The 15,980-nt window shown below is 44.8% G+C and overlaps 1 protein-coding gene and 1 non-coding gene across 2 annotated transcripts; both read left to right on the forward strand.

The window, feature by feature from the left end:
* The first annotated feature begins 10,508 nt into the window (after positions 1-10,508).
* LOC119292536 (sugar transporter ERD6-like 4) lies at positions 10,509-14,860 on the forward strand. Its single transcript, XM_037571347.1, has 17 exons — positions 10,509-10,936; positions 11,035-11,124; positions 11,384-11,443; positions 11,526-11,591; positions 11,833-11,898; positions 11,977-12,052; positions 12,206-12,270; positions 12,356-12,448; positions 12,618-12,698; positions 12,786-12,870; positions 13,327-13,373; positions 13,463-13,525; positions 13,628-13,687; positions 13,847-13,912; positions 14,000-14,059; positions 14,222-14,336; positions 14,457-14,860. The coding sequence occupies exons 1-17, from the start codon at positions 10,652-10,654 to the stop codon at positions 14,567-14,569; spliced, it is 1,491 nt and encodes a 496-aa protein (XP_037427244.1). The 5' UTR covers positions 10,509-10,651; the 3' UTR covers positions 14,570-14,860.
* A 199-nt stretch (positions 14,861-15,059) lies between these two features.
* On the forward strand, positions 15,060-15,256 carry LOC119295782. Its single transcript, XR_005144243.1, has one exon. It is a non-coding gene; the product is annotated as a U2 spliceosomal RNA (small nuclear RNA).
* Positions 15,257-15,980: the final 724 nt, after the last annotated feature.

Genomic DNA, 15,980 nt, shown 5'->3' on the forward strand with positions numbered 1-15,980 from the left:
AATCAAAAGAAAATGATAAAAACTTCAAAAAATAAAATCCTTTGAGAGATAGTTATATTACTACATCTACTAGTTAGGAAAATTTAAAAACTTAAATTTGGACATGTTTTGCAAAAAATGTAGGGAAAATGTAAAACGGCTGTAACTTTTGCATACGATGTCGGAAAAAAAGTATAATATATCAAAATGTTCAGAACGAAAATCCGCACTCTATTGGATATGGTGCGATCTATGATGTCACTCATTGATTTACCGCTATCATTTTGGGGATACGCTCTAGAGACAGCTACATTCACTTTAAATAGGGCACCGTCTAAATCCGTTGAGACGACACCGTATGAATTATGGTTTGGGAAGAAACCTAAGCTGTCGTTTCTAAAATTTTGGGGATGCGATGCTTATGTCAAGAAACTTCAACCTGAAAAGCTCGAACCCAAGTCGAAAAAATGTGTCTTCATAGGATACCCTAAGGAAACCATTGGGTATACCTTCTACCTCAGATCCAAAGGCAAGATCTTTGTTGCCAAGAACGGGTCCTTTCTGGAGAAAGAGTTTCTCTCGAGAGAAGTAAGTGGGAGGAAAGTAGAACTCGATGAAGTACTGCCTCTTGAACCGGAAAGTAGCGCAGCTCAGGAAGATGTTCATGTGGTGCCTGCACCGACTAGAGAGGAAGTTAATGATGATGATCAAGGTACTTCGGATCAAGTTGCTACTGAACTTCGAAGGTCCACAAGGACACGTTCCACACCAGAATGGTATGGCAACCCTGTCCTGGAAATTATGTTGTTAGACAACGGTGAACCTTCGAGCTATGAAGAAGCAATGGTGGGCTCAGATTCCAACAAATGGCTTGAAGCCATGCAATCCGAGAGAGGATCCATGTATGAAAACAAAGTATGGACTTTGACAGACTTGCCCGATGATCGGCGAGCGATAGAGAATAAATTGATCTTTAAGAAGAAGACGGACGCGGATGGTAATGTTACCATCTATAAGGCTTGACTTGTCGCTAAGGGTTATCGACAAGTTCAAGGGGTTGACTACGATGAGACCTTCTCACCCGTAGCGAAGCTGAAGTCCATCCGAATCATGTTAGCAATTATCGCATACTATGATTATGAGATATGACAAATGGACGTCAAAACGGCATTCCTTAACGGCTTTCTTAAGGAAGAATTGTATATGATGCAGCCGGAAGGTTTTGTCGATCCTAAGAATGCTAACAAGGTATGCAAGCTCCAGCGCTCCATCTATGGGCTGGTGCAAGCATCTCGGACTTGGAACATTCGCTTTAATGAAATGATCAAAGCGTTTGGGTTTATGCAGACTTATGGAGAAGCCTGTGTTTACAAGAAAGTGAGTGGGAGCTCTGTAGCATTTCTCATATTATATATGGATGACATACTTTTGATGGGAAATAATATAGAACTTTTGGACAGTATTAAGGCTTACATGAATAAGTGTTTTTCAATGAAGGACCTTGGAGAAGCTGCTTACATATTAGGCATCAAGATCTATAGAGATAGATCGAGACGCCTCATAGGTCTTTCACAAAGCACATACCTTGATAAGATATTGAAGAAGTTCAATATGGATCAGTCCAAGAAGGGGTTCTTGCCTGTGTTGCAAGGTATGAAATTAAGCTCAGCTCAATGTCCGACCACGGCAGAAGATAGAGAAAAGATGAGTGTCGTCCCCTATGCCTCAGCCATAGGGTCTATCATGTATGCCATGCTGTGTACCAGACCTGATGTAAACCTTGTCGTGAGTTTGGTAGGAAGGTACCAAAGTAATCCCGACATGAAACACTGGACAGCGGTCAAGAACATCCTGAAGTACCTGAAAAGGACTAAGGATATGTTTCTCCTATATGGAGGTGACGAGGAGCTCGTCATAAAGGGTAACGTCGACGCTAGCTTCGACACAGATCTGGATGACTCTAAGTCACAAACCGGATACGTGTATATTTTGAATGGTGGGGCAGTAAGCTGGTGCAGTTGCAAGCAAAGCGTCGTGGCGGGATCTACATGTGAAGCGGAGTACATGGCAGCCTCGAAAGCAGCGCATGAAGCAATCTGGATGAAGGAGTTCATCACCGACCTAGGAGTCATACCCAATGCGTCGAGGCCGATCACTCTCTTCTGTGACAACACTGGAGCTATTGCCCTTGCCAAGGAGCCCAGGTTTCACAAGAGGACCAGGCACATCAAGCACCGCTTCAACTCCATTCGTGAAAATGTTCAAGATGGAGACATAGATATTTGCAAAGTACATACGGATCTGAATGTCGCAGATCCGTTGACTAAACCTCTTCCGTGAGCAAAACATGATCAACACCAGAACTCTATGGGTGTTCGATTCATCACAATGTAACTATATTATTGACTCTAGTGCAAGTGGGAGACTGTTGGAAATATGCCCTAGAGGCAATAATAAAATGATTATTATTATATTTCCTTGTTCATGATAATTGTCTATTATTCATGCTATAATTGTGTTATCCGGAAATCATAATACATGTGTGAATACATAGACCATAACATGTCCCTAGTGAGCCTCTAGTTAACTAGCTCGTTGATCAACATATAGTCATGGTTTCCTGACTATGGACATTGGATGTCATTGATAACAGGATCACATCATTAGGAGAATGATATGATGGACAAGACCCAATCCTAAGCATAACACAAGATCGTATAGTTCGTTTGCTAGAGCTTTTCCAATGTCAAGTATCATTTCCTTAGACCATGAGATCGTGTAACTCCCGGATGCCGTAGGAGTGCTTTGGGTGTACCAAATGTCACAACGTAACTTGGTGACTATAAAGGTATACTACAGGTATCCCCGAAAGTATCTGTTGGGTTGACACGGATCGAGACTAGAATTTGTCACTCCGTATGACGGAGAGGTATCTCTGGGCCCACTCGGTAACGCATCATCATAATGAGCTCAATGTGACCAAGTGTTTGGTCACGAGATCATGCATTACGGTACGAGTAAAGTGACTTGCCGGTAATGAGATTGAACGAGGTATTGGGATACCGACGATCGAATCTCGGGCAAGTAACGTACCGATTGACAAAGGGAATTGAATACGGGATTGATTGAATCCTCGACATCGTGGTTCATCCGATGAGATCATCGTGAAACATGTGGGAGCCAACATGGGTATCCAGATCCCGCTATTGGTTATTAACCAAAGAGTCGTCTCGGTCATGTCTGCGTGTCTCCCGAACCCGTAGGGTCTACACACTTAAGGTTCGGTGATGCTAGGGTTGTAGAGATATTAGTATGCGGTAATCCGAAAGTTGTTCGGAGTCTCGGATGAGATCCCGGACGTCACGAGGAGTTCCGGAATGGTCCGGAGGTGAAGATTTATATATAGGAAGTTCAGTTTCGGCCATCGGGAAAGTTTCGAGAGTAATCGGTATTGTACCGGGACCACCGGAAGGGTCCCGGGGGTCCACCGGGTGGGGCCACCTATCCTGGAGGGCCCCATGGGCTGAAGTGGGAGGGGAACCAGCCCCTGGTGGGCTGGTGCACCCCCATGGGCCTCCCCCTGCGCCTAGGGTTGGAAACCCTATGGATGGGGGGCGCCCCACCTGACTTGGGGGGCAAGTCCCCCCTTGGACGCCGCCCCCCTTGGAGTTGGGATCTCCTAGGGCCGGCGCCCCCCTAGGGGCCCTATATATAGTGGGGGAGGGAGGGCAGCCGCACCCAAGTCCCTGGCACCTCCCTCTCCCCTCGTAACACCTCTCCCTCTCGTTGGAGCTTGGCGAAGCCCTTCCGAGATCACCGCTGCTTCCACCACCACGCCGTCGTGCTGCTGGATCTCCATCAACCTCTTCTTCCCCTTGCTGGATCAAGAAGGAGGAGACGTCTTCCCCAACCGTACGTGTGTTGAACGCGGAGGTGTCGTCCGTTCGGCGCTCGGTCCTCGGTGATTTGGATCACGACGAGTACGACTCCATCAACCCCGTTCTCTTGAACGCTTCCGCTCGCGATCTACAAGGGTATGTAGATGCACTCCCCTCTCCCTCGTTGCTAGATGACTCCATAGATTGGTCTTGGTGATGCGTAGAAAATTTTAAAATTCTGCTACGTTCCCCAACAATAATTATTTCATTTTTTTGAATTTTGGTCAAATCTGGTCAAACTGTGGTCAAACTATGGTCAAACTACTTATTCAAGAAATATTAGTGTTACTAAATAATTATTTTTTAAATAATAGTTTCAAACTCAAACAGTGAAACGTGTGACTTCATGCTCAAGCTAAACTCCTGAGGGTTAATACGATTGACATCTTACTATTGTCAGGAAAACAATAAGTGCAGACTTGGAAACGAGGGGGGATAGAATCCGAAAGTTAAGCGTGCTCAGGCTGAAGTAGTAAGAGGATGAGTGACCGTCCGGGAAGTTAGATGATTTGAAATGATGAGGGGTGATTAGAGATTAGAGGTTAAATTAAGTAGTGATGAGGGTGATTAGAGATTAGAGGTTAGAATAATTCAGAAATTTGAAAATCGGAAAAAAAAATCAAAAACAAATTCAAAATTCAAAAAAAAATAAAATTTCCTTTAGTCCCGGTTGGTGTAACCAACCGGGACTAAAGGTGGACCTCCAGACAGTGGCCACATGGAGGGCCTTTAGTCCCGGTTGATGTAAGAACTGGGACTAAAGGGGAAGGCTTTAATAACGACCCTTTAGTCCCGATTCAGGAACCGGGACTGAAGGCCCTTATGAACCGGGACTAAAGGCCCTTATTCTACTAATGTATGAAGAAAATGGTTTGCCCTTTCCGTGGCTTTCGACAATGAAGATGTGACAACAGGAAGATGTCACCAAATAGATATTGGACAGATTACCATGTAAACATGAGAGCCGAGTAAAAAGTTACAATGTTGTTTGTACACATGCAACATAATCTTTCTACTACGAGAGCATCTATTTTGAGAGGTCAATAGTCAAAAGTTACGAAAAAAAGGTTCCCCTACTTTATATTATAAAGCAACAGCCCAAGTATCCAACAAGTCGGTTCAAAGTACAATCAAGTCTTAAATCATCGATGGGGGCATAACAAGACAAGCCCCAAACAAAAAAAAAAGAAGCTAATCTGGCTCGGGAGTTTAAAATGTCAACTAGCCGTCTTCAGGCAACTGAGTTTTTTTGTGTGTTTCGGACGATTTCCGTGGAGACGAATGTTGATGGATGCGGGAGTAGATTGCCGCGGCCGGAAAAATTAAGGGGATTAGAAAGATGGCAGAGGCGGCTTGGTGGCATGCGTCGAGAACACCTGCGTGGGTGCAGGGAAGCGGATGGTCAGGCCGATGACGGTGGACAGGTCGGCAGGATGGCGGGCAACCGAAGAGAGAAAAATGCAGGATGGCGGGCAACCGAAGAGAGAAAAAAGAAAGAAAGCCACGGAGAAATCAATAGACCCAGGTTTCTTTTTTCAGAACGAATTTCTTTATAAGTTTTCAGAATGATTAAACGATCCCAAACTTCTCCCAGAATCGCCCCCCTCCCCAGCTTCTCCCAGAATCACTACTCCATATATTTTTTACAATCCTAGCTAATTAGACCTTAACTAGATAGGATTGTAAAAAAAATATGGAGCAGCGATTCTGGGAGAAGCTGGGGAGAGGGGTGATTCTGGGAGAATCGCTGAAAAGAACTGGCCCTGAACAGCTGGTTGGATACCGTACCCAGAAACAGCAAGAGAGACAAATCTATAGCTCATTTATTTTTGTCGGCTGAGGACAAAACTAGACAAGGCGACCATGTTCTCCAGCTCACACAAGAATTGTCTATTCTTTCCGCTGTCCTGTTGCTCCTCTTGTCTTATCCAATCTTGTCACTCGGGGCAAAAGGCACAAATTTCACAAACTAAATTATTTTTCAAAATATTTCACTCAACTGATCCTTAATGTGCAGCGCCTAACACTCAGGCGCCGCACAGACAGCTAGGCGCTGCACTACACAGTGCCGCGCCTAGGTGTAAGGAGCTGCAGAAAAGGATCAGCGGTGTAAAATATTTTTTAAAACAGTTTTGTTTGTGAAATACTTTCGCTCTAATGTCAAATTTGTCAATTTTGCCTTCACTCGCCACCCCCTCGCGGTGGCTGGTGGGACAGGAGACATTGTGACTGTTCTAACTGCCCAGGACACCATGAACCCATGATCCGCGACCTTGGCCTCGCCATCTCCCAGACCTAAAGTGTCCAGCTAGCTTCGTGTGTGCGACTGTGAGCATGATGTGCGGTTCTCGCCAATCGACTCGTTGTCCAAAGTGGGGGCCATCGCCAGCGGGGAGATGTCCGAGCATATTGGCCGGAAAAGTGGTGAGAAATTTGGACAATTTTCTCCTTCTAGCTAGTACGGTATTTACTTGCAAAAATTTAGAGTTAACCTTAATTAGTCAGCTCATGAGTTAGCTAAAAAAAGTCAGCTCGTGAGTTTTTCTTTTTTGCAAGAGAAATTTTCAATCTATTCGTCAATCATGGGTACAGAGAACACAAGAGGTAATAAAAATACAACTAGATCTATGGACCACCTAGCGACGACTATAAGCACTGGAGCGAGCCGAAGGCGCGCCGCCGTCATCGCCCCTCCATCACCAGAGCCGGGCAAACCTTGTTGTAGTAGACAGTCGGAAAGTCGTTGTGCTAAGGTCCCAAAGGATCAGCGCACCAGAGCAGCAACCATCACCGATGAAGAGAGTTGTAGATCGGAAAAATCAAACCTGGAACCACACGAATGAAGACGAACAAAACTAGATCCAAATAAATCCACCGAAGACCAGGACTGACCGAATCCCATGAGATCCGACAGAGACACACCTCCACACATGCTCCGACAACGCTATTCGCACCATCGGGACGGGGATAAAACGTGGGAGACATTATTGCTACCGAGGGACATTGCCACCGCCATACAGCCCTAACTGAGATGTTCAACCTAGCAAAAACAAGAATGGGGTCCCTCCCGCCGGCGGGGGGCTGAGATCCTCCGCACCTCCACAGGCCAAAGGCCATCGGAGCCGGGGCGGATCGGCGGCGATGCCGACGAGAGGAGGAAGGAGACTTTTCTTGGGGTGTAATTAATCAGGCCAGCTCGTGAGTTGCTTAGTTAGTATTGTGTGGCATTTGATATGACAGAGGAGAGGAGTTTTTTTTTCCTTTTTTTTGAGAAAAGATGAGAGGAGTTGGTAATGAAGAAAATGTGTTGGTGAAGTGTTCCCGTGTTTTTTCCAAGAAAAAAGAAAAAAACAGTGGAAGGCTCCTTGGCCATTGCATTGAGTGATGCACATGACATTATTAATTAAGTATTACTAAGTTGGTCATCTGAGCTATGTTCAGTAGAGTTCAAAAATTATCTATACCTACTATTAAAGGGAGGTGATATTTTTGGTTTCGTCCCGTTTCGTTTGGTCACGCTTCAATTAATTTCACATACGCTATTTAGTTTCTACTTGCCACCCGTTTTGGCCCAACGGAGGAAGCCCATCTGGCGGTGCACGTGGCGCAGGTCCGGAGAGCACACAAAAAAAATTGTCAATGGGAGGGTTTGATTCATAACCTGCCAATCAGCCATACACAGTTTGTCCAACTAACCTAACTAGAGATATGAGAGGTTTTTTTTTCTCCCGCTGTAACGCACGAGCCTTTTGCTAATATATTGCAATATATGGCTACCCGAAGGGCAAAGAGAAAGAGAAAAAATGAGCCTCCTGCATCACAATTCCCACTACTAAGCCATCAACCAAATCGGTTGAATAAATTTTGAGTGAACATCTCCTATCGTTTTCATCCAATGACCGTGGGCGCCCGCTCCTCCTCCCTCGGAAGTAACGGTAACATATGGGTCTAGCTTATCACCATGAAGGAAACCTTCAAAAAAAATGGAGCTTTCGTTCTGTCAAATATACAATCATTGCGAGTGTTCTTCATGAAGAAAATCCAACCATTTTGATCATGTCACTTGCTTTGCGACCACAATAATTAACTAAGCTAAAGTTCCACTCTTTTACTAAGCGATGGTTTTTTTTCGAGAAAATACTAAGCGATGGTTAATTGTGCTGCCATGCGAGTCACACATTGTCTTTCCTTGGTGTTTAGTGTGAAAATAGATGAGATGATGGTTTGGTTTTCTGGTACTAGTACATCAAACCGACGAGGACCGACCAGAGGACATATGTGAGCATTAATGCCCCTTGTGAATTGGAATGTACTTAAGGAAGACACGTCTTTTGGACCAAGACAACTCAAGACGTTGTCAAAGATGATAGATGACAGATGGCCCAGGCGATGGTGCCATCGTGAGTGAGTTGGCTTGACAAATGCGAACAAGGCTGACCTATGATGACGTGAGCTTCTTCCATAGATGGGATAGAGACTACCCTCACTGCCCCCTCAAGAACCTTCCTTGAAGGTAGATCCTTAACCAAAAAAATCCACTAGGGAAAAGTACAGTTGAGATATTGTTACCACTAGTGAGACAATGTGCACACAGAAGGCTCTTTTGAGCTTGAGGGACATGGAGAACATTATGTAAAGCAAGAGGTTGACCGTGCGGGCATATGAGTATGATATGTACCAATGTGGGAAATTGTCATGCCAGACCTGTTGGTCGCATGGACTTGAACCTTGCCGTTGTAGACCTCCGGGGCGTTGAGCTTTTTTCTATCTCCTTGGTGATGTGATCGGTGGCTCCATGATCTACGTAGCATGCCAGATCATAAGTTTGATGGTCGATGTTGATGTTGTTGGTGAAGTGAGGATCTTCCCCTTGATAGGTCTCATTGTGCCGGTCGTAGCACTAGTACGCGCGGGAGGGGGGGAGGGATTCTTGCCATTGATTTGGCATTCCATCGACCGATTTGTTGGAGTTGCCGCTGAAGTAGTGGTCATTGTGCTTGGGAGGTGCATTCCTTCTGCCGGCAAGACCTCACGCATTGTCGTCGCCCTAGTTAGGAGTACCCCTGCGCCCCTTGATTCTCATGGCCACCTCCTTGGTTCTTGTAGCCATCGCGACCACCACCATTGTTGTGTCTGCGGCCATAATTGTTTTCGTCGTTCCCGCATCCAGTGGAGATTTAGTAGCTGGTGTCGTACGCCTCTTGTAGAGTCTCATAGTTCAGCATATGAGAGTAAAGATTGGCTAGTGTGATCTCATCAGGTTCCTTCAGGTTGATGGAGATGGTGAGGGCCTCGTACAACTGATCGAGACATGCCAAAAGATGGATCATCAGCTCATCATCGGTGATGGAGATTCCAGTGGTTGTCAGCTAGTCTCCAGAGGACTTGACATGGTCATAGTAGTCGGCCATGTTGAGATCATTCATTTGGATCAACACCAATTGCTTTTGGATCCAAGCGACTCATGTATGAGATTGGGAGGAAAGCACCCTCTTTACCGCGATGCACACCGCAACGGAGGAGCCAAGACCGAACGTCCATGATGACACATTTGAGGCTACAATGTTGAGAGGAGCACAAAGAGGATTAGTTGGTCCTGTGTGTACTACACCATGTAGGCGGAGTTGGCCCCCATTGGAGCTCCAGTTGCATCTATTCATGTGCGACCTTTGCCAGTGCAGAGAACAATCCATCAACATAGCCATGGAGCTGGTGGCCGTGAATGATGGGGACAACCTATGCTTTCCATGGAAGATGGTTGCCACGACTTAGTTTGACAATGACCATCCACACCATCGCCGGTGTCATGATGTAGCCAGATGCAGAGGAGCCGTGCAAACACTGAGATGGCAGTGTTGTGTGTCGTGCCGGAGTTTTGCTTCCGGAGGGCGAGCATGGTGTTGGAGGCGGGAGATGGTGAGATCCTACTGAAGGTGGCATCGTAAGTCGTTGTCCAGATCGTGCGAGGCTCCGATGCCATGTGAAAATACTCCCTCCATCCTTTAAAGGATGTACTTTCAACTTTGTTGGAGGGTCAAACTATTTCAAAGTTTGATCGAGTTTGTGCAAAAATATATCGATTTTTGTGAAACCAAATAGGTATATGATGAGAATATATTTTTATCATGAATCTAATGCTACTAATTTGATGACATAAATGTTGGTGTATTATGATATAAATACGGCTAAACATAAAAAAGTTTGACTTTTCAACAAAGGTTTTTTTGCATGACTTTTCAACAAAGTTGAAAGTACACTATTTCAGAAATGAAGGGAGTAGACGACGCGATAGTTCCATGCATCAAACCAAATGCAAACTCTCTCTATGTGTATAGTGGAGGGCTAGGGTCGCGTGCAGAGATCGGATCGCTAACCACATGCAAATTACAAATTTACGATACAATACAGGTATAAGATTTACACAAGTTGATACTCAACACATGTGGCACAGTTGGAGAAGCAAGCGCGTGATGTGGACACGTAGTATTATAACGTCGACGCGCCTATGAACCGGCTGGATACCCAGAAACAGCAGGAGAGACAAATCTGGCCCATTTATTTCCGTTGGCCGAGTACAAAACTGGATTATTCTCCAGCTCAGACACGGCTTGTCCCAAATCCGCCACCAACTTCCGGCTGACCTCTTCTTCCCACTGTCGCTCTTGCTCCTCCCGTCGTCTCCCTCCGATCTTGTCGCCACTATCCCCTCGCGCCTAGCTTCGTTTGGCTTGGCGATGAACGGCGGCGGGGGAGACGAGAGCGGCAGCGACCATGAGGGCAGCGGCACGCGGAAGCCGCTGCTGCTCAAGAACACGGGCAGCTGGTACAGGATGGTGGGGTCGTCGTCGCGGCAGATAGTCGGCGCCTCGTCCATGGCCGTGCTGCGCGAGTCCCACGTCTCGGCGCTCCTCTGCACGCTCATCGTCGCGCTCGGCCCCATCCAGTTCGGCTTCACCTGCGGCTTCTCCTCCCCCACCCAGGACGCCATGATCCGCGACCTCGGCCTCTCCATCTCCCAGGTCCTTTTTTGGAGCCTCCATGCTTGCTCTGTTTTGACTTCTACTTCTTGGAGTAAAAATGTTGATTAGCTTCGTGTGTGCGCGAGCGTGCTCTGCAGTTCTCGGCGTTCGGCTCGCTGTCCAACGTCGGCGCCATGGTGGGGGCCATCGCCAGCGGGCAGATGGCCGAGCACATTGGCCGGAAAGGGGTGAGAAGTTTCGACCATTTTTCTCCCTTTGACTACTACTTAAGCCAGAGTTAGGACTTGACCTTCTACAATTTGTCTCGAATCTCGTGAGCTACTTAATTAGTTGCGTGCGACACTCTAAATTTGGAGCTGGTGTTGCAATATTTTTGCAGATGAAGTATATAGTGAGAAAAGTTCAGGCTTCTGTTTTACTCCACTGAACTGAAGTTACATTCTTTTATATACTCTAATAATGTGCTTGCATCTGACTGAATTTCAGTCGTTGATGATCGCAGCGATTCCGAATATCATCGGTTGGCTCGCCATCTCCTTTGCCAATGTATGACATGACACGATGCGCCCACATGTTTTCCAAGCTTACTTCCACAACCTTTTCCTTCATGCTTATGTTTCATCTACAGGACTCGTCGTTTCTCTATATGGGACGGTTGCTCGAAGGATTTGGTGTTGGCGTCATATCATATACGGTTCGTATAGAGCATCTTCGGTGCATGCTTATTTTGTGCCTAGGACATGCTTTCAGATTTTGAGTACTCACCTGGTTAAAAAAATGTTCAGGAAAGATAGATCAACTGATATGTCGATATATTGGATGCAGAATGGTCAATAGTTCATACAAAATTTATATTACTGTCGATGCATTATTGGACTAGTTAATAGTTACAACACTAACTGTTATGTATGAATTGTGTGATGCCATCATACCAGGTGCCTGTATACATAGCAGAGATATCTCCTCAGAGCACAAGAGGAGCCCTTGGCTCTGTGAACCAGGTACGCCGCCTATTTTCACTAGTCACAAGTACATGGATTGTTCATGTCAAACTCACCGTGCAGTTGTTCATTATGTAGTTGTCTATCACCCTTGGTATCTTCTTGGCCTATGTGCTAGGCATGTTTGTTCCTTGGAGGTTGCTGGCAGTACTAGGTAATGCAACTAATAAACACCTATCATATTACTGCAGTTTGGTATTGCTGTTACCATTTTGCAGTTAATTTCTGATACCCTGTTTTTGTAAGAATTTTCATTAATTTCTGACACCCGGCTTCTGATGCAAATCTCTGTCATCCATTCTTGTAGGGACCTTGCCTTGTACATTGTTGATTCCTGGTCTATTCTTCATCCCGGAGTCTCCAAGATGGCTGGTGTGTACATGCTCAAGTTCGATATATGAAGCAGAGCATCACTCTGAAATCTGTAATGACATTCTTTTTATGCATCTGTCTTCAGGCAAAGATGAACTTGACGGATGATTTCGAGACTTCTCTGCAAGTTTTGAGGGGTTTCGAGACCGACATAACAGCGGAAGTGAATGATATAAAGGCAACCACTTGGACTCTTTTTCTCTCTCTTATTGAGTTGGAAATCCTTCTGAAGTATTTTCAGCCTAGTATAATTTCCTTAAAATTGGAAATGTGTCTATATGTGTGTCACTCTTCTAGAAGTAACATCATTGATTTTAGATTTGAACTTTTTGATTGCTATTGTGCAGAGAGCTGTAGCATCTGCAAACAAAAAGGCTACGGTCCGTTTTCAGGAGCTGAATCAAAAGAAGTACCGAACTCCCTTACTAGTAATTTCCTTACCCTTTTTCATATTTTTGGTCCATCACATACAAAAGTTACTGCATTTTTTAAATGATAATGCTACATTTGGGCAGATAGGAACTGGCCTGCTAGTACTTCAAAATTTATGTGGGATAAATGGCATACTGTTTTACGCAAGTAGAATCTTCAGAGCTGCAGGTGAGTTATGCAGCATTTTCCTTTCTAGGTGTTTTTTTTATCGTTTAGGCATAGTAAGTTGTAGGCATGACTTTTCGGATGGAATTAGGTTACCTTTGCTAATTTAGACTGGAATAATAGGAGAGGTGTTTGGTTGTTTGCTACATAACCAACCTGACAGTGACAGGGGATCCCAACAGATTTATACCCAACAATTCCTTGTAATTATGAGTTCAGCACTATGCTAGCTTCAATAAATATACTAATACAATAACTAACTCATGGCATGGTTTTTCATTCTGCTTTCTCAATCGAAGTAGGAAGATGCAATTTCATTGTCTACTGTAAAATCATTCGTCTTGACCAAATAGCTTCAAAGTACCAGCAGTTTCATCTGTTTCTGAAGTACAAAAATGATTTTCCTTAAGTACAATTGTGATACTTTGGCTTGTAAATTTGACATGTAAAGTTCATCAGGGTTCACAAACAGTGACCTGGCCACATGTGCACTTGGATCTATTCAGGTATGTGATGTAACATGTTTTGAGGCCATTTAAGTTATCTTTTTTAGCAAGGTTCGATCTCGTCTCGCTGACAGCACTACCTCTATTAGGTTCTCGCCACCGGAGTTACAACCTCGCTACTAGATAAAGCTGGCCGACGGATGCTCCTTATTGTAAGTTCCTCACAACCTCGCTACTAGTTTGTAAGCTGTATGTTTTTTAAATGAAGTGTAAGCTGTATGTAACTGTAATATATTTCCCACTTCAAATTTCAGATCTCTACTGCTGGGACAACTCTAAGCCTTCTTGCAGTTTCTGTTGCATTTTTCCTCAAGGTATATTCAGGTGTCTTAGCCTTTGATTCTGGTAAAAATATAAGTTCAGAGTTGCATTTTAAGATGCTGAGCGTCAAACACTGTTTATCACTGGGTCTCTTCCTCTTCTGCCAAGCCACTCTGAACTTATCATATGGTTGTGATGGTTATTTGTTACAGGACAATCTACCACATGATTCTCACTCGGACTACACCTTAAGCATGGTGTCCTTGGTGGCTCTTGTGGTATGTCTGCAGTTAGATCATTTCACAGCGTGACGTGTGTGTCGAACCCTATGCAAAAAGTCATCTTAACTTGAACGATTTCTTCAGGCTTATATCATCACCTTCTCCTTTGGCATGGGTGCCATTCCATGGCTCATAATGTCCGAGGTAAGAGCTGCTGGCCTCTCATAGTCCTCAAGAGCATTCAGATAACCACAATTCAGAGAGATGCCACGAATAACAATTCAGATCAAGCATCTGAACTTCACAACCGATGCATAAGCGAAATATTCTGAAGTCCTCAGTCCAACTTTGAATGAACATTTTCAGATCCTCCCAGTGGGCATCAAGAGCTTCGCAGGGAGCTTCGCGACGCTGGCCAACATGCTCACTTCCTTCGGTGTGACAATGACGGCGAACCTGCTACTGAGCTGGAGCGCTGGCGGTACGTGACTGATCGGCGCCTCTGCTGTCCCCTCTTGCCTGACCAAGGATTAATTCTGTCTGAACCATAAAACTTGATGCACTTTACATGCTCATTCATCATCTGTATAAACAATTGCAGGGACTTTCGCGTCGTACATGGTCGTGAGCGCGTTCGCCCTCGTGTTCGTTATACTTTGGGTGCCGGAGACCAAGGGGAGGACCCTGGAGGAGATACAGTGGTCGTTCCGGTGAGCAATCTCATCCGCAGCGCCACCCGGTGGTCGTCGCATATGGTGTGTAGCTCTTCAAGTTAGGGTAAAAAACGTATGTCAGGCTGGCAAGAATTGGTTTGCACGGTCAGCGATCTTGTCTCATGGCTCTTCGAACCTTGCAGCCAGTTCCCACCAAGTGGAATCAGTAGTACCAGTCACATTATTTTCTTCTTCTGTTATGTATCTTTTGTGTAAGACAAAGGCAGAAAATCCTATTTTCAGCGGGAACGAACAACCCCAGAAAGGCCGTGTCTTTCCTGCCGAGGCTGTACGACTGGGCTGGGCTTTGAGGCCCAGTCTTCTTTCTTGGTTTCAACGCCCAAACTAATCAAGCTAATCAAATAGATTGTCTCAAAAAAAAGCTAATCAAATAGAAAACCTGCCGGTTAGATTAGTCCCACACCGCTTGCGCAGATCAGCATAGCTCTTCGGACGGGTATAAGAGCAGGGGCAAGACTACGTTTCAACTCATACCTTTCTCGGCCTTTTGGCTAAGATCAAGTGTAGTATTTGTTCTTATCAGTTTAATATCTGATATATGGACTACATGTCCATAATGATATTAAATTTATTTTTTATGAGGGAGGAACCATCATAGTGGCTTGCCACTAAGGTCCTTGTGTGTACCCTAGGCGTTGCACTACAGCCCGGGTGTGGTGCACCCCAACCAAAATCAAATTAAAGATTTAACTCAACTTGCAATTTGATTTGATTAAATCCTTTAATTCAAAATAAATTGAACTGTGAAACAGCAATGGCCTAGCTCAGTCAAATTGAGCTCTTGCAAGAGCTGAACCTGATCAAATAGCTAATTAATACTGCGCCTATGTTCACTGCGTAAGAAACTCTTAAACATTTTTTGTAGACAAGTATTATGAAGTCTGGTGCATACTGGCTCCGTTTAAAGTTTGTGAGCCCAATGAGGTCAACTCATTTTTTGGTTTGGTTCAAAAATAAATGAGTTGGTACAAGCTTCGTTTTTGTATCTCGGTTGCAATATGAGCCGAGGGAGGGTGATCCAAGTCTAGCTCGCTCAGTTTTGACTAGAAATAGGTTAAGCTAGCATCGTGGGTATGCTATCTTCAGTACACATAATGAGCTACTGACGAATAAAGGGGGATTCGACAAAATCATAACAATGTCTTACCTTCATACTTAGGAAAAAATTGGTTGTCTTTTGATAGATGCGAGAATTTTTGTGTTCCACACCCCTCCCCCATCACACAGACAGACACAAATTTATCTTATTTGTCTCAAAAATGGCTCATGATGGGCTCGAGGTCGTTACAAACTAAGTATGATCCAACTCTGGAGTTCAAACTCTCGAAACAGGCTTTCGCCCGCTTTATATATAAACAAACAACCAATCAAAGTACACGAGCGAACAATAT

The sequence above is a fragment of the Triticum dicoccoides genome, chromosome 1A (genome assembly GCF_002162155.2).
Source record: "Triticum dicoccoides isolate Atlit2015 ecotype Zavitan chromosome 1A, WEW_v2.0, whole genome shotgun sequence".
In the NCBI taxonomy this organism is placed as follows: Eukaryota; Viridiplantae; Streptophyta; class Magnoliopsida; order Poales; family Poaceae; genus Triticum; species Triticum dicoccoides.

Coding starts and splice junctions, on each gene's coding strand:
- LOC119292536 (XM_037571347.1), top strand. CDS start 10,652: ATGAACGGCGGCGGGGGAGACGAGAGCGGCAGCGACCATGAGGGCAGC. Junction 11,444..11,525: donor TCGCCATCTCCTTTGCCAAT/GTATGACATGAC, acceptor TTTCATCTACAG/GACTCGTCGTTTCTCTATAT. Junction 11,592..11,832: donor TTGGCGTCATATCATATACG/GTTCGTATAGAG, acceptor CCATCATACCAG/GTGCCTGTATACATAGCAGA.